General features: G+C 41.1%; 1 protein-coding gene across 7 annotated transcripts; it reads right to left on the reverse strand.

Annotated features, from left to right (window-relative positions):
• Positions 1-75: 75 nt before the first annotated feature.
• LOC311053993 (calcium-independent phospholipase A2-gamma-like) lies at positions 76-22,783 on the reverse strand. 7 transcript variants are annotated; one of them, XR_014601705.1, is made up of 16 exons: positions 22,632-22,783; positions 17,498-18,834; positions 17,123-17,245; positions 16,071-16,325; positions 14,363-14,515; positions 11,951-12,108; positions 10,875-10,969; positions 8,996-9,167; positions 8,428-8,485; positions 7,791-7,890; positions 4,848-4,942; positions 2,792-2,937; positions 564-1,048; positions 484-531; positions 348-435; positions 199-209 (listed from the first exon to the last, which is right to left on the reverse strand). XR_014601705.1 is itself a non-coding variant. In XM_084069841.1 (14 exons), exons 2-13 carry the CDS (start codon positions 18,752-18,754, stop codon positions 736-738), a joined length of 2,925 nt encoding a protein of 974 aa, XP_083925967.1. In that variant the 5' UTR covers positions 18,755-18,834; positions 22,632-22,783; the 3' UTR covers positions 76-683; positions 724-735. The 7 variants fall into 7 exon arrangements, 3 of the variants coding, with proteins under 3 accessions (XP_083925967.1, XP_083925968.1, XP_083925966.1); XR_014601702.1 differs by lacking the exon at positions 484-531 and having other exon boundaries at positions 76-467; positions 596-659; positions 724-1,048; XR_014601703.1 differs by having other exon boundaries at positions 76-547; positions 596-659; positions 724-1,048.
• Between the last annotated feature and the right edge of the window lie 136 nt (positions 22,784-22,919).

Below are 22,919 nucleotides of genomic sequence, written 5' to 3' on the forward strand. Positions count from 1 at the left end.
CATAAGACAATAATTTGCTGCCTACCGGTCCGCTCGTCATCATATTATTGTCTTAGCCAAAATGGGTTAATCAATGATACCTGGTGGTCTGGTGGTCTGGTGTTCTAGTGATCTGGTGACCTGGTGGTCTGGTGACCTGGTGATCTGGTGATCTGGGTGGTCTGGTGACCTGGTGACCTGGTGATCTGGTGATCTGGTGTTCTGGTGGTCTGGTGGTCTGGTGGTCTGGAGGTCTGGTGATCTGGTGATCTGGTGACCTGGTGACCTGGTGATCTGGTGATCTGGGTGGTCTGGTGACCTGGTGATCTGGTGACCTGGTGATCTGGTGGTCTGGGTGGTCTGGTGACCTGGTGACCTGGTGATCTGGTGTTCTGGTGACCTGGTGGTCTGGTGGTCTGGTGACCTGGTGACCTGGTGGTCTGGTGTTCTGGTGGTCTGGTGGTCTGGTGACCTGGTGATCTGGTGTTCTGGTGGTCTGGTGACCTGGTGACCTGGTGGTCTGGTGGTCTGGTGATCTGGTGACCTGGTGACCTGGTGTTCTGGTGGTCTGGTGATCTGGTGACCTGGTGACCTGGTGGTCTGGTGGTCTGGTGACCTGGTGGTCTGGTGGTCTGGTGATCTGGTGTTCTGGTGGTCTGGTGATCTGGTGATCTGGTGGTCTGGTGGTCTGGTGATCTGGTGTTCTGGTGATCTGGTGGTCTGGTGATCTGGTGACCTGGTGACCTGGTGATCTGGTCAGACCCAGCGTTGCTTCACCTCCCAGGCTCTCTCTCTCATCCAGTCGTGGGTGGTCTGGGCCGCAGAGCGCTCGGCTCCCAGGACCAGACACAGACGGGCCAGTTTGTCTCGGTTCCGGTCCAGATACGTCCCCGTGTCTCCCAGCAGACCGTCCAGAGCCTGAGGCCGGCTCTCATCCAGACTGACCTCACTGCTCAGCATAGGGTTAAACCTGAAGTACACGTCTGGAGCCAAGAGGTCGTCTAGCAGCGTGTGAACGCCCTCTGTGTCTGTAGCACTGCAGACCAGGGTGCTGAGCTTAGCCCTAAGACTGTAATATTATATGATTATTAATCTACTATAAATACTGTATTTATACTGTGTTTATACTAACATTAACCCTCTGTGTCTGTAGCGTTGCAGACCAGTGTGTTGAGCTTAGCCCTAAGACTGTAATATAACACATTATTAATCTACTATAAATACTGTATTTATACTGTATTTATACTGTATTTATACTGTGTTTTATACTGTATTTATACTGTATTTATACTAACATTAACCCTCTGTGTCTGTAGCACTGCAGACCAGGGTGCTGAGCTTAGCCCTAAGACTGTAATATTATATGATTATTAATCTACTATAAATACTGTATTTATACTGTGTTTATACTAACATTAACCCTCTGTGTCTGTAGCGTTGCAGACCAGTGTGCTGAGCTTAGCCCTAAGACTGTAATATTATATGATTATTAATCTACTATAAATACTGTATTTATACTGTGTTTATACTGTATTTACACTGTATTTATACTGTGTTTACACTGTATTTATACTGTATTTATACTGTGTTTACACTGTATGTATACTGTATTTATACTGTATTTATACTGTGTTTATACTGTGTTTATACTGTATTTATACTGTATTTATACTGTGTTTATACTGTATTTATACTGTGTTTATACTGTATTTATACTGTATTTATACTAACATTAACCCTCTGTGTCTGTAGCACTGCAGACCAGTGTGCTGAGCTTAGCCCTAAGACTGTAATATTATATGATTATTAATCTACTATAAATACTGTATTTATACTGTATTTATACTGTATTTATACTGTATTTATACTGTATTTATACTGTGTTTATACTGTATTTACACTGTATTTATACTGTATTTACACTGTATTTATACTGTGTTTATACTGTATTTATACTGTATTTATACTGTGTTTATACTGTATTTATACTGTATTTATACTGTATTTATACTGTGTTTATACTGTATTTACACTGTATTTATACTGTATTTACACTGTATTTATACTGTGTTTATACTAACATTAACCCTCTGTGTTTGTAGCACTGCAGACCAGTGTGCTGAGCTTAGCCCTAAGACTGTAATATAATATATTATAATATTACATTACTATAGTATATACTGTATGATACATATGGAGCACAGCAGGGTGCTGAGCTTGGCCCTCAGGCATATCAAAACTAATTAAAACAAAACAAAAACTATACAAAATGAGATAATAATATAATAATATAATATAAACCATAATAATAATATAATAATATAATATAAACCATAATAATAATATAATAATATCATATAAACCATAATAATAATATAATAATATCATATAAACCATAATAATAATATAATAATATAATATAAACCATAATAATAATATAATAATATAATATAAACCATAATAATAATATAATAATATCATATAAACCATAATAATAATAATAATATAATAATATAATATAAACCATAATAATAATATAATAATATCATATAAACCATAATAATAATATAATAATATAATATAAACCATAATAATAATATAATAATATCATATAAACCATAATAATAATATAATAATATCATATAAACCATAATAATAATATAATAATATCATATAAACCATAATAATAATATAATAATATCATATAAACCATAATAATAATATAATAATATCATATAAACCATAATAATAATATAATAATATCATATAAACCATAATAATAATATAATAATATCATATAAACCATAATAACCTTGTGGAGGTGGCAGGGCCCCTCTTAGCGTTGTCATAGCGACCGGTGCCTAGCGACACCACGCACTGGAAGGGCTGATTGGGCCACAAGAGACGAGCCTCATGGACCGCCAGAGCACAGGGATTGTTGAGGAGGATCCCTCCATCCTATGGGATATATACATTATATATATTTATACAGTATATACATATACATACATACATGTGTTGTTGAGGAGGATCCCTCCATTCTATAGAATAAATACATTTTTACAACTTTGTGTGTGTACAGTTTCACAGTAATTGCACGATGTGTTCATGATTTGAGACATTTTGTTCAAAACAAGCTCTCCTGCAAACTTTAGAAGGCAATCTTAGCCAATCACGATGGAACATCGGACAGATCCGTCGTGATCACATGACTATAGAGTCTATAAAGACTATAATGTGTACCGATTGGTGTAATGTTAGGACAAGATGTGTTTTGCAAAGATCGGCCTCATGGTAGCGCTATAACAGGAGATTAGCTGTAATTATTACACAGCTTGGTTGAATGCTCGATTCTGATTGGGTTACGGTCATTATTTCTGGATAATGACCGATGAGCTCTATAACGGACCGTTGTGTAATCAGAGACTCAGAACACCTGCTCATATCAACCTGTCTAATCAGAGACTCAGAACACCTGCTCATATCAACCTGTCTAATCAGAGACTCAGAACACCTGCTCATATCAACCTGTCTAATCAGAGACTCAGAACACCTGCTCATATCAACCTGTCTAATCAAAGACTCAGAACACCTGCTCATATCAACCTGTGTAATCAGAGACTCAGAACACCTGCTCATATCAAACTGTGTAATCAGAGACTCAGAACACCTGCTCATATCAAACTGGGTAATCAGAGACTCAGAACACCTGCTCATATCAACCTGTGTAATCAGAGACTCAGAACACCTGCTCATATCAACCTGTGTAATCAGAGACTCAGAACACCTGCTCATATCAACCTGCACTGCTTGGTGTTATGCTTTATCCAACATGACAGCCATGTAAACAAACAACCAATGTCATTTACAACTAAACGTGGCTCTCAACAATGTTTTTGAAAACATTTGAAGTGAGAAATAGACGATGCAATGACCGAAAAGTGATTCTATTTGATCCACTGCACTTCCTTCTTTATCGTGGCACAACAACGGGGGAATACCAAAACACAGTCGCCCCCCGGGGCAAATCCGGCGGTATTACAGGCAAATCGGCGGTCTATAGAATGGGGGGCGAGTGTGTTTTGGGGCGAGCTTTACGGTTACCTTGTGGACTACTGTCATTTGTTTTTAGAGGCGAACTTGTCCGCCCAGACCAATACTAATGGAATACTTTCATTGCTGTAAGCAAAGAAATACTTTGTTTTGTTGTTACTTTTGGGTAAATGTATTTATGTATTTATTAAGTAGCAGTAATAAGCGGTATAATGCATGGGGAGGTGGCCATTATTGAAATTTGAAACCCGACAGGGTGATTATAATCACCCTGTCATAGCCCTTGCATAGCCTTTGGCCTGGCGGACACGATAAATTACAAAACAACCTGGTGAATTATAACATGACTATTATTAATATAATATATAATAAATACATGACCTGATGAATGTAACTTTGTAGACGTTATAACAGTATAACTATAATTAATATAATATATAATAAATACATGACCTGATGAATGTCCCTTTGTAGACGGTTATAACAGTATAACTATAATTAATATAATATATAATAAATACATGACCTGATGAATGTCACTTTGTAGACGGTTATAACAGTATAACTATAATTAATATAATATATAATAAATACATGACCTGATGAATGTCACTTTGTAGACGTTATAACAGTAACTATAATTAATATAATATATAATAAATACATGACCTGATGAATGTCCCTTTGTAGACGGTTATAACAGTATAACTATAATTAATATAATATATAATAAATACATTACCTGATGAATGTCACTTTGTAGACGGTTATAACAGTATAACTATAATTAATATAATATATAATAAATACATGACCTGATGAATGTCACTTTGTAGACGAAACTCCTGGAAATATCCTGGAGCAGCTGATGACGCTCTGACCGCCTCCCACATCTTATAGTGTGATCCTCCTATAATAATAATAATAATAATATATAATATAATAATTATATATGACCGCCTCCCACATATTATAGTGTGATCCTCCTATAATAATAATAATAATAATATATAATATAATAATTATATATGACCGCCTCCCACATATTATAGTGTGATCCTCCTATAATAATAATAATAATATATAATATAATAATTATATATGACAGCCTCCCACATCTTATAGTGTGATCCTCCTATAAAAATCTAATAATAATATGTAATAAATCATTTCATTTGGTGGAGTGACTCTGAGGAACAGTTTGGATGATAAAATCAAAGAAAGTAGAAGTATTACTTACTGTTTAAAACAAAATAAAATATTATGATTGTGAGATACAGAGAAGAGGAACAAGAGGGGGGGGGGGGTCAGTACTGTCCAGTTTAGTTTTTAATAGAGACATGATTTAAGTTAAAGGTTAAGTTAAGGTAAAATCCGATCACTGGCGTAGCGTCATGAGGGCTAGTGGGGCCATGGCCCGGTCAGTGAAGATTTGCCAGGAAAATGAATTCTGCTCCGACAACAATAGACACAGCCGCCGGCCGCCAGTGACGTTACTGAAGTGATACATTGGCTGGCCCATTCACACCTTTTACAAAGCTAAAGCTGCCTACTCCTGCCTATCAATGGTCCAAGTGTGACCTGTAAAGTAGCCTATCGTAGTCTGTAGGAGACATAAGCATGTCCTAAGAGGAGTCCAAAAGAGAATGGATCCTGGGAGTCATGAATTAAATTACAGAGGTGAGTAAATAACTACATGTGCTCAAGTACTGCACTTTACTGGATATCTATCTATCTATCTATCTATCTATCTATCTATCTGTCTATCTCTCTATCTCTATCTCTATCTCTATCTATCTCTCTCTCTATATATATATACATACATATCTAAATGGCGAAATGGCTGGGGGGAAATGGGCAATATATTGTTATTTAATATTGTTATTTTATTATGAGTATTAATAAGTTATGATGATTAATTATATCATATGATTATAATTTTTGATTAAGATATATGATCTTATAATAATCATGGGGCATGTATAATCATTATCTAATAATCAAATAATAATACAATGAGTCATCATACATCTTTTCGGTGGCGGGTGTTATACGGAAATGTGTGACCCTGTACAATCTGGTCAAAATGGCGGCCGTTCACACACACACAACAAACTATACTATAAAACATTGGGCACATTGTCAAATAATATAAGAAAGAGGCAAACATGTTGAAAATAGCCGATCTACAAGCTCACAACGCCTCTCAACGTGAGGGTTGTGAGCTTGTAGATCTGCTATTTTCACAATATTGACTTGTGGAACGGAGTCAAACAAAATGGGGGGGTCCCCAGTTCAAATATGATGTAGGGGGGGGGCGGGGGATAGCCACTGCCCTAATCGGACTGAAATTACAACATAATGCAGCCTAAACGTGCGTTGCACGGGGCGGTCCTGCCATTACGTTACATAACATACATCATCTACAATGGACTAACGGAGCAGCAATAATAACATTCACCACACGAATATTGTTGACAAAGTGATTGCACAGCCGCTGCAGGTATGACAACCACGTTAGCGTTAGCTACATGGCAACTATCACAGCGCCCTGTCCGTCGTCGCTGCGACTGACTGATGGCTACAGCCATAGATATATGTAAACACTACAGCAAGCTCTCTGCGATGCCATTGTCTGGAAACTGCTCGTAGCGTGACAGGACCAATGAGAGTGAGCGCTTTCGTTGTTGCTAAGATACGGTGCATGGCACACGGCGTCTCTACCCCATAGCTTGTAGATCTCTCACACATGATTGGCGTAGGCTGCGTTGCCAGGTCTGACTTTGTGTCTAAGCAATGGTCGGCTTTTTTGCGCGCCTTTGGGCTCGTTCGCATAGTGCGCACGGCAGCGCTTGTTTAGCGTACGTCAGCGCGACGTGGCAACGGACGTGGCAACGTGAAAGGGAAGGTGCATGATGATTGGCTGGTGAAAAGAAACACCCGGACGTGAATTTTGAGTGGGCGAAGTGATTTGCATAAGTATTGGAGCATAATGCGTTTGATATTAATTGTACATCCTGCAAGTACAGTGATGGGATGCGAAGCAGCTGGTTTGACAGCCAGAATATTGAGGAATGTTGGGGGAAAATGTGGAGTTAGTTGGGCCATGTGTCTGCTTGGCCATTGAGCCCATACACTCGTGTACACTCCATGACTGTGGCCGTCAATTATGGTAGCAAGATTAGTTAATTAGATCATTAGTACGTTATGTTAATTGATTACCTTTTTATCGACTCGGGGGTGTAGTTATGTTAATTAGATACCTGCATAGCGACTCAGAGATCCGGGGGTGTGGTTATGTTAATTACCTGCATAGCGACTCAGAGACCGGGGGGTGTGGTTATGTTAATTACCTGCATAGCGACTCAGAGACCCGGGTGTGTGGTTATGTTAATTACCTGCGTAGCGACTCAGAGACCGGGGGGTGTGGTTATGTTAATTACCTGCGTAGCGACTCAGAGACCCGGGGGTGTGGTTATTTTAATTACCTGCGTAGCGACTCAGAGACCCGGGGGTGTGGTTATGTTAATTACCTGCGTAGCGACTCAGAGACCCGGGGGTGTGTTTATGTTAATTACCTGCGTAGCGACTCAGAGACCCAGGGGTGTGGTTATGTTAATTGCCTGCGTAGCGACTCAGAGACCCGGGGGTGTGGTTATGTTAATTACCTGCGTAGCGACTCAGAGACCCGGGGGTGTGGTTATGTTAATTACCTGCGTAGCGACTCAGAGACCCGGGGGTGTGGTTATGTTAATTACCTGCGTAGCGACTCAGAGAGCCGGGGGTGTGGTTGTAGTTCCGGAACACAAAGGGTTTGGCGCTCGTCCCCCAGTTGACCACAGCGCTCACTGCTGACACCTGGTGGATAGAGGGGGTTATGTTGTTACTTTGGTAAAGGTAGGAAAATGTATAATCTGAAAATATGCATAAATCTTTTTTATTTTTTTATAAAGTACAAATACTCTGAGATGTAGTGGAGTAGAATTATTAATGATCGAAAAAATGGAAATACTCAAGTAAAGTAAAAGTACTTCAAGAAGTACAGTACGTGAGTAAATGTACTTAGTTACCTTCCAGCACCAAAATGATTTATAAAGTGTAAAGTGGTTTACGGGCAGAGGATGCTTTCTATAACATTCTGGGCCCTAAACCTTAATGCCTAAATAAAATAACACTTTGTTTTTTTTACTATTTAGAAAATCATTTTAAAATAGTGAAACTAGCAGATCTACACGTTGTGAGCTTGTAGATCTGAAACCATGGTTACCTTGGGACTATGGGAACAGAAACCATGGTTACCTTGGGACTATGGGAACAGAAACCATGGTTACCTTGGGACTATGGGAACAGAAACCATGGTTACCTTGGGACTATGGGAACAGAAACCATGGTTACCTTGGGACTCAGCTCGTCTCTAACTGTCCTGAGCAGAAGTTTTTCACCCAACGTCTCTCTGTGAAAAAAAACAAAACAAGGAGAGAGACAATTGTGAGCGTGTGTGTGTGTGTGTGTGTGTGTGTGTATGTGTGTGTGTGTGTGTGTGTGTGTGTGTGTGTGTGTGTGTGTGTGTGTGTGTGTGTGTGTGTGTGTGTGTGTGTGTGTGTGTGTTAGGGTTTTAAACTGCCGGTCACCTTGTCCAGAATGATTACAATTTATCTGATAAAAATAACGGACAAAATCATTTTTAATGCATGAATGACAAGCAGGTGCAGAAACCAAGAAGCCAATAAGAACGTCTAAAGCATTATATTTGACTGAAATGATTTGAATGTAAAGAAGTATATATAGATATAGTAAATAATGACATATTGATAGATGAATTATCTATTGAGCAGGTTGTCTGTGGCTGTGTGTAATGTATTTATAATGTATTTATAATACATATATTACCTTAGTATCCTCTCCCAGGTCTCTGTACTATAGTATAATGTATTTATAATGTATATATAATGTATAATATTACCGTAGTATTTTCTCCCAGGTCTCAGTACTGTAGTAACTGTGGCTCCAGCCCATGTTGACGGTTCCAACCAGAGGATTCTGACGGAACACGTCTGACCCAAACCTACGATACATCTGACCACACCCCTCCAGAGAGAACCTGGCCACGCCCACCATGAAACCCAGGACTGCACCTTTAAGAGAGAGAGAGAGAGAGAGAGAGAGAGAGAGAGAGAGAGAGAGTGTCTTAGTGTAATGGTGCTGCCTCACCATGTTTTTTTATATGTCATTGTAGGCACCTCAAGCAGGTCAGCACTTGAAGACCTGAGGGGTCGGTTTGGAACATATCTAGGCAGGCATTCATAGAGGTAGGAAGGTGCCAGACCATTTAGAGCTTTATAAACTAGTAAACGTTTTTTTAAATCAATCCTAAAATCAACCGGGAGCCAGTGTAGTGAAGCTAGAACTGGAGTAATATGTTCTCTCATCATAGTTTCAGTGTAGTGAAGCTAGAACTGGAGTGATATGTTCTCTCATCATAGTTTCAGTGTAGTGAAACTAGAACTGGAGTGATATGTTCTCTCATCATAGTTTCAGTGTAGTGAAGCTAGAACTGGAGTGATATGTTCTCTCATCATAGTTTCAGTGTAGTGAAGCTAGAACTGGAGTGATATGTTCTCTCATCATAGTTTCAGTGTAGTGAAGCTAGAACTGGAGTGATATGTTCTCTCATCATAGTTTTAGTTAAAACTCTGGCTGCCGCATTTTGAACAAGTTGTAATCTGTCAGTTGTTTCATCAAGCCGAGAGAAAACAAAAGCGTGGATCATAAGTTTTTGCATCGTCCAACAACAGATAGGCTCTAATTCACACAATGTTTCTAAGATGAAAGAAGGCAATCTTGCAGTAACATGATTTAGATGTAATCTATAGATGTAATCTATAGATGTAATCTATAGATGTAATCTATCTATCTACTAGAGTTTCGGGGGGCTACGCCCCCCTCAACCCCAGCCGCGCACGGGGCCCAGCCGCGTGTATATTGGGGTACTCAAATTGCTGGAGTAAAACTGTGGAAAAGTTAAAAAAAAAAAAAAAAAAAAATTGAAAAAAATATATTTTTGATGTTTGAGGGGGACCCCCGCGGCCCCCCTGCTGGTCTACGGACCCCCTGTGGAGTGTTGGGACGCGCGGGGACCCCCCTGGAACATGGCGGAGCCCTTTGGTGTTTTTTTTTTTTTCATGAAGGTGGTTGCTTGTTTCTGGCGCTTGTTTTTAGAGGACCTGGCAACCTGAACTTGGCAACCCGAGTTGTTTGTTTTTGTGTTTGGGATGAACATGGCACGTGAAGGACGGACATAGTGTGATCGAGACATGAGTGAAGTGAAAGTAACGGCCTGGGTGGAACAAAGGAGGTACGTAAGAAGGGGGGGGGGGTTGAAGCAAAGGAGCTGCGTGTGTGTTGGTGTGGAGGAGATGGGCAGAGTGCAATGGCAGCGCAAGCCAGCGCATGCTGGCGGTGGCGTTACACCAGAAATGGTGCCTGGAGAAAACGGTGACCAAAAATTTTTTTTGGAAAAAAAGGAAAAAGCCCCCGCACCGGCTGCCTGCTGTTGTGGTGATGAGGTCGTGCGCACGGTAAACGGTACGAAGCTGCCTCCCCTTCCGTTTTGTCCGACATTTGGTGAGTAGAATTAATTATGTTGCGCGGTGGAAAAGGTGTAGTGATCAGTGAGATGTCCCCTACGCGAGGCGTAAATTCAGTGCGGGCGCCGTGGCGAGTCAGTTGGCGACATGTGGTCTGGCGGTGCGTTGTTTATTCGATAACAGAGCTGTGGGGTGTCGCACCCAGGGTGCGGAAGTTGCTCGCCATTTATATAGTTAGATAGATTTAACCCTTACCTGTACTCACTCCACAGATGTAATCAAACAGCTGGTGGATCGGTCTTCCTGTCTCTGCTTCTAGAATCTTCAGAACCTGTAGAGGAACCACACCTCTACACACACGCATGCACGCACACGCACACGCAAAAAGTCTATGTTCAAATAGTAATCACAGTAACATTGTTAAATAGCTATATTGTGATATTAATCATTACTATAGAGTGTATAGTATTAGTATTTAGTGTTTGTTCAGTAATAGTCTCCTGTCTCTCCAGCTCTTTAACACATCCACCGCCAAGGGCTAATCTCATGATGTACTCACCAGTGCCAAGCTCTTTTTGTTCTTTTTTTGTTTTTTTGATTTCGCCATAGCCCCCGCTAAATCCGTTTAAAATCTGCGTTCATTTGGTTCGACACAAACACGGGATCCGAGAGAACAAAACACTGAAAACCGCGACGCGATCCGTGCCTCCATTTTGGAGAACGAGACAAAAACGTTAGAGTGAGTGGTGGATGCGGAGAGGAAAACAACAAGCTGAGATAACCGCTTCCAAAGTTGATCGCTAGACAGGAAACGGAGGCGGGACAAAAAACGGAACCAGTATTATTTCGTTTCCGGTTCGATTTAACATGGGAAAACACCCGCCCCGAAGGACTACGGTTTCGGCGCTTAACAGTTGGATTTAACGGCCCGTAGGACTACGTTCTTGGCGGTTAATGTGTTAATAAACACACATCTTCAGGTGGGTCCAATCAGGAGAGAGAACCTATTGCTCAGTGGTCCAATCAGGAGAGAGAACCTATTGATCAGTGTTCAGCTCATGTTTTGTTTCATCACTTGTTTTTCTTGTATCCTGTGTGAATACTCTCTCCTGATTGGATAAAGTGGTATCCCCATCTGAACATATATGTTCTGTTTATATGAAAGGACCAATGAACTTCAAACCTTCTGTGTAACCATGGTTACCTTGTACCCCCTCCATTAAAACCTCTGTGTAACCATGGTTACCTCGTACCCCCTCCATTAAAACCTTCTGTGTAACCATGGTTACCTCGTACCCCCTCCATTAAAACCTCTGTGTAACCATGGTTACCTCGTACCCCCTCCATCGATGGAGAGGACCCGAATTCCGCGACCTCTGACCGGATCCACGTAGCCAATCAGAGCCAGCGATTCTCTGATGACCTCCTGAACTTCCTGGTTGTCTTTATGCCTTCGGCGATGTCTCAACAGTTTACCCGCCGTTTTATCCTGAAAAATAAACCATTTAAAAAGGTTTAGAGAATAATGTGTGTTATTTCATCACTACCCAGCACGCTAAGCATGCTGGGTAGTGGAGTTTACAGACCTCTGTTATTGAGCTCATCACATAGATATAGAAACCTAGATACCTCATTGGCCTCTGCAGTTCGTTGGAGCAACTGGTATCGCGGCCGTCATTTTAGCGTAGGCAAACTCAAAGTGACTACTGGCCAATCACAGCGCTCACAGCGCGTTGACTACTGGCCAATCACAGTGCGTCTTTTCCAGGACTTGTCAGTGCAATGGTTCTCGACCAGTGGTCCAGCTAAATGATGGAGAGTTGATAACCAAATGGACCCTTATAGATCTTTAAATCTTGAGTATAACATTTCACACTCTCAAGAGTCAAATTGTTAAACATCTGCATGACTTACTATACAGATACACAATTAGAGAACGTAACGAATTGTTATTTTGACAGCATCTTATCCAACGATAACAACATATTCTAAGTTTTGGGTGTGAGAGGCTAAAGCTCATCAAACGGTGTTCCGTGGCTCAAATGCCGAATAAATAATGGACCTTGATATGAAAAAGGTTGAAAACCACTGTTCTAATGCATTTATGTCCATTGAAGCAGACGGTCTCTCCACAATTAAAATCATCACAACTCCTGAATTTTCAACCTATTTTCAAGCGGTTAAGTTTGTCACAAATGCGAGACATGGAGTTATGGATCCAGTAGGCGTAGGCCTATATTTGGTTACATCTAAATTGCATATTTTCATACCAAAATACTTTCAAGTAACAGTAATAGTTACAAAATATTTTGTCTCCATTCACTGACAGACTACATGAAATCTGCTGGCCACGTTGCAGAATTGTCTTTATCCAACATCCTTAATGTTAGCTATTCAGGTCAGAACAGAGCTATCAACTTTGAAAGACCATGTCTCATAGGAACCTGTTTAAACTGCAGTGAAAGACGATTTATTATTGCGCAAGTTCCAACTAACTGAATGCTGCGCACACTGCTGCATTTTAAAGGGTTAAGAGCTGGGTTACAAAAAGACCCCCCCACCTGGCTCTGATTGGCCTACCGAACGCCCCCTTCTGTGACACATGCGGAAGCTTCAGCTTTCCTACGCTAAAATGGCGCCCGAGATACCAATGCCTTAGAGCCGAAGGAGGCGTCTACCTTTATATGTCTATGCTCATAACTACACAGAACGCTAAGCATGCTGGATAGTGGAGTTTACAGACCACTGTTATTGAGCTCATCACTACCCAGCACGCTAAGGATGCTGGGTAGTGGAGTTTACAGACCACTGTTATTGAGCTCATCACTACACAGAACGCTAAGCATGCTGGGTAGTGGAGTTTACAGACCACTGTTATTGAGCTCATCACTACCCAGCACGCTAAGGATGCTGGGTAGTGGAGTTTACAGACCACTGTTATTGAGCTCATCACTACACAGAACGCTAAGCATGCTGGGTAGTGGAGTTTACAGACCACTGTTATTGAGCTCATCACTACACAGAACGCTAAGCATGCTGGGTAGTGGAGTTTACAGACCTCTGTTATTGAGCTCATCACATAGAGGTATAATATAACTAGAGGGCGGATTGCCCCGCCCCCAGCTATCATTTCAATGAATGTGCTCAGTGGCGTTTTGAAACACCCGGAAGCCTGCCGGAAGTAGAATTACTGATTTGGTTTTTGACCACACATAGAGTCATGAGAATGCGCACTAGTGTCCTTTTTGCGTTCTACGGCAGCCCGTGTGTCAAGGATTGAACACGAGATATTTATTAAAGACACTGGAGATGCCTATGTATATGTAAATGCATATGTATTTATGTATAATATGTTTACATATTTATATCTATATATATATCACTATGTATATGTAAATGCATATGTATTTATGTATAATATGTTTACATATTTATATCTATATATATATAAATATATCTCACTATGTATATGTAAATGCATATGTATTTATGTATAATATGTTTACATATTTATATCTCTATATATATAAATATATCTCACTATGTATATGTAAATGCATATGTATTTATGTATAATATGTTTACATATTTATATCTATCTATATATATATAAATATATCTCACTATGTATATGTAAATGCATTGTATGTATTTATGCAGCTTCAATGTTTCTCAGCAAGTCTGGGGGCTTGGCTCATCACTACACAGAACGCTAAGCATGCTGGGTAGTGGAGTTTACAGACCTGCCACAGGACCGCTCGGCATGCTGGGTAGTGTAGTAGGTGTTGGTTTAGCGCCTCTATGCAGGCGGTGAGGTCGTCTGGACTGAAGGCCCCGCCCATACTGTCAATCAAACCATGAGTTATAAACTCCGCCTGCCGCATCCCCATGGCAACCTGAAGTACACACATAACACACACTGCTGTGAAACACACAACCTGAAGTACACACATAACACACACTGCTGTGAAACACACAACCTGAAGTACACACATAACACACACTGCTGTTAAACACACAACCTGAAATACACACATAACACACACTGCTGTTAAACACACAACCTGAAATACACACATAACACACACTGCTGTTAAATACACAACCTGAAATACACACACATAACAAACACAACAGCTGTGTGTTTATGGTTATAATATGGTATAGTACACTGTACTATACAGTATATTAGGGCTCTATGTGTTTATGGTTATATTATGGTATACTGTACTATACAGATTATTAGGGCTCTCTATGTGTTTATGGTTATATTATGGTATTTTCAAAAAAAAAAAGTCAATTCAATGGGCTTTATTGGCATGAGAAAACATACGTTTACATTGCCAAAGCAAAAAGCACAATACAGCAATTACAATCAAAACAAAAAATATGTACATTTGAAAGTCAGAATCTTCAATAGATCAATTTCTATGTATCAAGATCACTGGGTGCAGGTATAGTGCAGGAATATACACAATGATTAGTCTTTAGGGTGGTTGTGTTCTGTTTGATATCCTTCTCCTATCACAGCAACTCACGAATCTTGCTGCTGTGTTTGCACATTGTTGTACTTCGCCCAGCAGATATGGGAGTTTTTTGTCATTGGTCATGTTTTCAAAATCTCTGTGTGTGGTTGTAATCTGTGGGAAGTATGTGTCTCTGATGTCTTGGTACAATGGACAGACGGTTAGGAAGTGTAGCTCGGTTTCCACTTCATTTTGTGTGCAGTGGGTGCATAGTCTGTCTTCTCTCGGGATACAGGTCTGCCTGTGACGACCTTTCTCGATCGCAAGACTGTGCTCACTGAGTCTGTACCTTGTTAAGATTTTTCTTTGTTTTGGGTCGGTCACAGTGCTCAGGTATTCTGCCACTGCGTATTCTCTGTTTAGGGCCAGATAGCATTCTAGTTTACTCTGCTTTTGTGTTGCTTCTTTCCAATGTGTCAGGTAGTTTTCCTTTTGCGGTTTTATAATTTTGTTTGGTCCAATGGGTTTTCTATCTCGTGGCTCTGTTTGTGTTTGTGCCCGGAGTTCCAGGGCCAGCTGGCTGAGGGGGCATCTCTCTAAAGTTTTGCTGTGTGTGAGTGCCTTGTTATGGAGTGCATCTAGGTCGCTTTCTTTTAGGTGGTTGTAGAACTTAAGTGCTCTCTTTTTTATTTTGATTATGAGTGGGTATCGTCCTAATATTTGGTGTTTTTCGCTGGGTACGGAGAATGGATTTGCAGAATTCTGTGTGTAGGGTCTCGGTTTGGTGTTTATCACATTTTTCAAGGTCATGGTTTGCTAATGGTCCCCAGATCTCACAACTATGGTATACTGTACTATACAGTATATTAGGGCTCTCTATGTGTTTATGGTTATATTATGGTATACTGCACTATACAGTATATTAGGGCTCTCTATGTGTTTATGGTTATATTATGGCCAGCATGGTGATGACCCCTGACCTCACCCTTCTCTTCAGCTTGGTCTCGTAGGAGGAAGTGTCGTCTGGTTGGTCAGATGGGCTCTGGCCCCTCCCCCAGGGAGGAGCAACGTTCAGAACGCCGGCCAGCAGGGAGGGGATTGAGACGGAGGGGCGGAGCAGAACGTCCATGAAGGAAACAGGCTTCACCTCCTCCACAGCAGCAGCAGCAGCAGCAGCAGAACCATGGACCATCGCTCCAAGATCATTACCATCCCACTCCTCCTTCAGAGAACCTCCTCCCTTTAGACAGAGAGATAAGGTCTATGAAAACAAGCTCTTTAGACAGAGAGATATAAGGTCTATGAAAACAAGCTCTTTAGACAGAGGAACAGGTAGAGATATTCGATATTGACTTTTTTACCGATATCCGATATTCCAATATTGTCCAACTCCTAATTTCCGATACCGATATCAACCAGAATATCCGGTATCGGGCAACTCAAAAGTCAACTAATTGTCATCACATATCTAATCAAATAAAGATAGCTATAATATCAAATTAAGAATCTAATATAATAAAGTGATGTTGTTAGTTGTGTAGATTAGATGTTGGTCTATTTGACAGTGCAGAATCATAATTGCTTTAATGCCTATAACATTAACGAGCGTCAGCTGGACACAGACACACACACTTGCCCTCTGCAGTGCTCTAATTTGAAAGTGACTGGAATCTCATTTCTCTCCAAAAGCCCTTGAATATGATGGAACATGATTAAGGATTACTGTGATTATGGTAAACTCACATTTCATATCACACTCACCATACGGTAAAAACAAAATATATATGATAATAATATCGGAGAACGCGTCACAACGCGTCACGATGCGTTGTGAGCTTGAAGATCTGCTATTTTCAAAAGAATCTTGTATAAAAAAAGTGAACAATTTTGAATATTTTTAAAAACATTTTAACAACACAAATTTGGTATGGTAGTCCCTGGCACAAAGTATTTTGAGATGAGGGGTCCATGGACAAATTCATATTAATTTTGGGGTCCTTGGCTTGCTTGACATGAAAACGTGAAAAGGCATCCTACCTTGAAGTAGCGGTTGACGTGAGCGGCCATCTGAGCATAACTCTCCCCGAAGCGAGCTGCATAACTGCTGCTGTGGAACAGACCTGTAGTCTGTGGACCCACTGGATCCTCCTGCTGTCTGGGCTGTGACGATGGAACCGAGTTAATGTTCATCTAGTTTTAGGCATCAGTCTTTGGAATATAATTCACTTTAGTTTGAATCATATTTTAGTCATCTGTCTACTTTTAGTTACATGAATATTGTAAGATTTTAGTCAACTAAATCTACAGTTAATTTAGTCGACTAACATGTATGCCGTTAGAAAGGAAAAAGGAAATAGACCAATATTTTTCATCATAGCTTTAGCTGATGAAATGAACAATGGAAACACTCACAGTTCTGACTAGTTCCTCCTGTCTGGGCTGTGATGATGGACCTCTCAGGGTTCTGGAGATGGACGGTTTAGAGGCTTTTGGATCAGCACCGCTGTTCTCTGCAGCAAAGTGCACTTTCTGAGGGAGTGGTTGATGATCGTATTCATCTGTAACTTTGGCACCAAAGTAGCGGTTGATGTGTCCTGATAAGTACTGATAACTGTCCTCCCAGGAGGAGCTGGAGGAGGGGGCGTGACTTTGATCTGTCACCGGGGAGACGTTGGTTTTTAACCGAGACCTTTCAGGCTCTGGGTATGAGTTTTGAACGTTACGTCTTGGAGCTTTTTTCTTCCTGTGACTGGTGTCTGTTGCCATGGTTACAGGTGTTATTACCGGCGGTTCATCCAGAGTCTCCTGCCCCGTGGGGACGTCGTCCCCTCGCGGATCTCCGGAGAAAGCAGAGTTGATGTGATTGGACACGTAACTGAAGCTTTCTCCAAACCTGGTGGCCAGAGAGCTGATGTGGAACAGCTGCAGACCAGAAGAATACGGTGATGAGGCAGTCATCATGTCTGGAGGACTGGAGGTGTTGGACGGTCTGGAGGAGTCCTGCTCATGCTCACCTCTCTGTGTCTTTGTCTCCTCTCTGTCCTCAGTCAGTCTCCTCTGTCTGGCCGTCCCTCTCTCACTCCGTCCTCTCTCACTCCATCCTCTCTCACTCCGTCCTCTCCGGGACAGATATCCTGGAGCAGTGTCGTCCCCACCAGCCGTACAGACTACCCATGATGCATCTTTCCTCATGAAATACACATTGAGGTGTCTGGATAAACGATCCAACGTCTGGCCCAGGAGGGCTCCCAGTGACCTGCTCTGGGGGTCCTGGAAGACCCCGACCGGAGCATGGGCTTCCAGAGGGTCTCTCTCGGAGGTCGAGTAAAAACGGACCGCCTGGATGCGTTTCACTTCTGTGAAACCTCTGTGAAGGTGGTCCGTGGCAGAGCCAGAAGAACTGAGAGGAAACCATGAGGTTTTATCAGAGCCAGAAGAACTGCATGAGGTTTTCAGGATGGTTCTCCTAAAGCTGGGAGGACGGCAGCTCTGGAGATCGAGGGAGAATCCGGAGGTATTGGTGGTCTTGGTGGTCTTGGACGTCTTGGAGGTCTTGGCCAGATGAGAGTAGTTTCTACGGATGCGTAGCAGCAGATATCTGAGTTTAAAGACCAGTCTCAGAGTTCTGCTGCCTCCAGAGAGGTTGATGCTGCTGAAGTAGCGACCCATGACTCACTGTGATGTCATCAGAGAAGCAACCAATCACAATCTAAACGTTGTCACACAGTAGCAGTCGAATCATTTTGTACCTAAAAGACACAAGAGACACAAAGTGTTATTATTATTATTGTGCCTTTCGGCCTGGCGGAGAGAGTATGTTTAGCACTCTGTCCGTGTGTCCAGCTAATCTCCGGCACCGTTGCCTTGATCGCAGCGAAACTGTGCACACACACTCCCTGGATGCCAATTCAGAACCTCTGCCTCACATTTTTCACATGGGCCTGTTATAGCGCCGCTTTTTGCAAAACACACACTCCGTTTTGCACCAAATGTCTCAAATCATGAACACAGCATCTGGCACACACACTTTCACTAGGCCTAGGAAGATATGCCACTTGAAAAATATCTATTCAGCCTCATGGTGTCGCTATAACAGGCCCATTCGTGTTTTTACCTATAACTGCACCAATCTGTGTAAAACTTTGTATGTAAACTCCCTTGAGGCCAAGGAAAAACCTCTCTTTTCCGGTCATGAACAATGGAGGCTGCTTCTGATATTTTATTTTGGTCCAAATACTTATAATACTATGAATAATAAAGTTATGGACGATAATAGACACTTTCCAATCAATATGACTCCTAAATAGCAACTCAGGGGGTTCCTTTGCCCCGTTACATTACAATATGTCAAATATAATAAACCAATACTCCTGTAGATATATCAATCATTAATATTGTAACTCCTACAAGACACTACACTCCTTTTTCTCTCTCTCTCTCTCTCCTCCCTGTATGTGTCTGTGTCTGTATGGGTCTATGAGCTGCTGCTGCGTCTGTGTCTGTATGGGTCTGTGAGCTGTGTGTCTGTGTCTGTATGGGTCTATGAATAATGAGCTGCTGTGTCTGTGTCTGTATGGGTCTATGAATAATGAGCTGCTGTGTCTGTGTCTGTATGGGTCTGTGAGCTGCTGGTGTGTCTGTGTCTGTGTTTGTATGGGTCTGTGAGCTGCTGGTGTGTCTGTGTTTGTATGGGTCTGTGAGCTGTGTGTCTGTGTCTGTGTCTGTATGGGTCTATGAGCTGTGTGTCTGTGTCTGTATGGGTCTGTGAGCTGCTGCTGTGTCTGTGCATGTCCAGCAGAAAGCTTCAGATCTGTGGAGCGGCACATTTAGCGGTAGAGTAGGCTACAAGGTTGTCACATGCAGAAAAATAACAGATTTACAAGCTATCAACACTGTGCGATGGTACAACAGTACAGGATGTTATGTAGATCTGTTATTTTAAGCATATGTGCCACCGCAAAGACATGCAGGTCTCAGCCTCTCAAACGAAGCAAAACTGAACACATTTCAATCTGTAAGGCCAAATCTCATTCGAAAAAAATATAAATAGTATATGAAAGCCATTTAAAATGTTTACACACGTGCTCCAAATTCATTCATTACACAGGCCAGAGCTGTCACTACAGTGTCAGAGATGAGTCAATATTAAACTTTATCCAGTTAGATTCATACAAACTGTATCAAATACCCATTAAAACAACGATGCAATCTATTTACCATTTATTATTATTATTAAACTGCAGGTAAAGGATCACGGATAATAAAACACAGTGCTTATCCATGGGGGGGTAATGTGTGAATGACCAGAGAAGATAATACTAATCCAGTGTGATTAGGGCTTTAGTCCAGTGGTTCTCAAACTTTTTCATGTCAAGGACCCCCAAATTAACACTTATTAGCCCGCGGACCCCCATTTCAAAAGATAAGCCAGGGACCCCCATAAGAGAAGATTTTTACGGCTCTATAGCAGTGATTCTCAACCACTTTTCAACCACAAGGACCCCCAGTTTGACATGCATTAGGGCTACGGACCCCCATTTAATGACATTTCTATCTCTGGGACCCCAATGCATATAAAAAAAATCAAATGTAAAATCAATGTTAATGTAACTCTGAGTTACAGACCCATAAGGGTCCATTTGGTTCCTGTCCATCATTTAGCTGGGGACCCCCTGGAACCCCCTCAAGTACCCCTGGGGGTCCCCGGACCCCACTTTGAGAACCAACGCTTTAGTCTACAGGTCTGTGAGATTCATTTTCATGCATTTAAACGGTCATGTTGTTGTGAGCTTGTAGATCTATTTCCAGCGTGTGACACTGGCCTGCAACCAAGTATAAAACAGGCATTTAACAGCTGATCAGGTCAGCTGTGAAAACAACAGCTTTTACCACACCTTGAGTTCAACCAATGACATCATCGCCTAATGGCAATCATTAAGTCAAAGGTCATAATGGAGACAGACCTGCTTAACAGCTGTTAAATAATATTTAATATAATATTATATCATATATTAGTTGTACTAACGCAGCTGTTATATAATAACTGGTCAGGTGATCACAATACAAACATACTATAATACTTAAATAGACACACGTTCCCACTAGTTCCTAGTACTATGTAACTGGATGCCTTTCAGCACACACACACACACACACACACACACACACACACACACACACACACACACACACACACACACACACACACACACACACACACACACACACACACACACACACACACACACACAGTCTGAATGGCCTGTACAAATAATTCCAGTAGACTATACTGTCCTTAGTTGATCCTGTTTGTTATTATTATTATTATTATTATTATTATTATTATTATTATTATTACCCTTATTAAACTGTAGTTCACAATTGATCTCTTCATTGACAATGTTAGTGTGTGTGTGTGTGTGTGTGTGTGTGTGTGTGTGTGTGTGTGTGTGTGTGTGTGTGTGTGTGTGTGTGTGTGTGTGTGTGTGTGTGTGTGTGTGTGTCTGAACATATTGCTAGTTTGACAACTTGAAATGCTCTAATCTTAAAATAATAATAACCATAAACAGCCTAAACTCGCATTGAAAGCTTGAAGATAGTCGATCTACAAGCTCACATAATGTGATCTTGTAGATCGGCTGTTTTCTGCACACAGCCCACACCAGTATAAATCATTATGCCAACAATAACATACATTTAGTTTAGACTAAATCAACTGTAGAATTGACTAAAACCTTCTGATATTTAGACAATAAACATAGATTAAAACATTTCACATTTTACTCAAAAGAGTAAAACAGGAAAGCATCTGTCATTTTAGATTTTAACCACTATAACCAGTATGTATAGATCTATAGACCCTTAACAGACCACATCACACTGATAAGAACCAGTATGCGGGCGCAGGCCGGCAGGCATTCTGTCATGTCTCTCTAGGATGTCTCACTAGCCAACACATAAGAAGAGGTTGAATGAACTGTGTGACGCCCTCCCACTCTGTCTACCAGTGCTAGTCTGTTGAATACCTGGTAGGTGGAGCTGGGAGGCCATCAGCTCTGATCTGGAGCACCTGAGCCTATTGCTTTAAAAGCAGTCCTCTTTCTGTCTGATTCTCTCTTCTCCTCTCTCTCCAGTTTGTTTGTTAACATACCTTGGTTTACACCTTACAACATTCACACTTAGTGCACATACACTCGCACCCATACACTGCCTTCACACTGATGCTCATTCATATTTACTGACGTGTTATGTTTGTTGTTTAGTTAGTTTATCTTTAAATAAAGACATTTTATACACTTTTAACTGTGCCTGTGTCTCCCTTTTGTTGCAACCTTGAGTCAGGTCGTAACAACTGAAACAATATGTTGTTCAATTGATTACATGAAACAATCACCTGTGCGTCCAGTCTCAACGTTGGTAAACACATTTTTTTTTTAAGCAAACATTTTTAACTCAAATCTAGATTTGCACAAATGTTCACGATTTTAAAAAAAATAGCAGATCTACAAGCTCAGAACACAGAACACTTTCTTACAGCAAATCTCACCTTGAGAGATACAGAGTCCTTCAGTGAAAACAACAGCTTCTGTTGATTCCTCTTGTAATGTAGTTACTGTAATAAATAATGTAGTTAATAATGTCCCCTGAGTCACTGTGTGTCCTCTCTGTCATTCAGACCCTCTGAACAACTTTCTACAATGTTTTCACTCTTAATTCACTGCTTCCTGTGTACAAGTAGCTCTCTCCTCCGATTGGCTGAGCTAAATGTGTGTGTGTGTGTGTGTGTGTGTGTGTGTGTGTGTGTGTGTGTGTGTGTGTGTGTGTGTGTGTGTGT

This window comes from Gymnoscopelus microlampas (assembly GCF_963454915.1).
Source record: "Gymnoscopelus microlampas genome assembly, chromosome: 10".
Taxonomy (NCBI): Eukaryota; Metazoa; Chordata; class Actinopteri; order Myctophiformes; family Myctophidae; genus Gymnoscopelus; species Gymnoscopelus microlampas.

Excerpts from the sequence above, each read along its gene's own strand:
- LOC311053993 (XM_084069841.1), bottom strand. The coding sequence starts at position 18,754 with ATGGGTCGCTACTTCAGCAGCATCAACCTCTCTGGAGGCAGCAGAACT. Across the intron at positions 16,326-17,122 it reads ACGTCAACCGCTACTTCAAG|GGAGGAGGTTCTCTGAAGGA; the intron begins GTAGGATGCCTT and ends CTCTGTCTAAAG. Across the intron at positions 1,049-2,791 it reads GGCCCTGCCACCTCCACAAG|TCTTAGGGCTAAGCTCAGCA; the intron begins GTTATTATGGTT and ends ATAATATTACAG.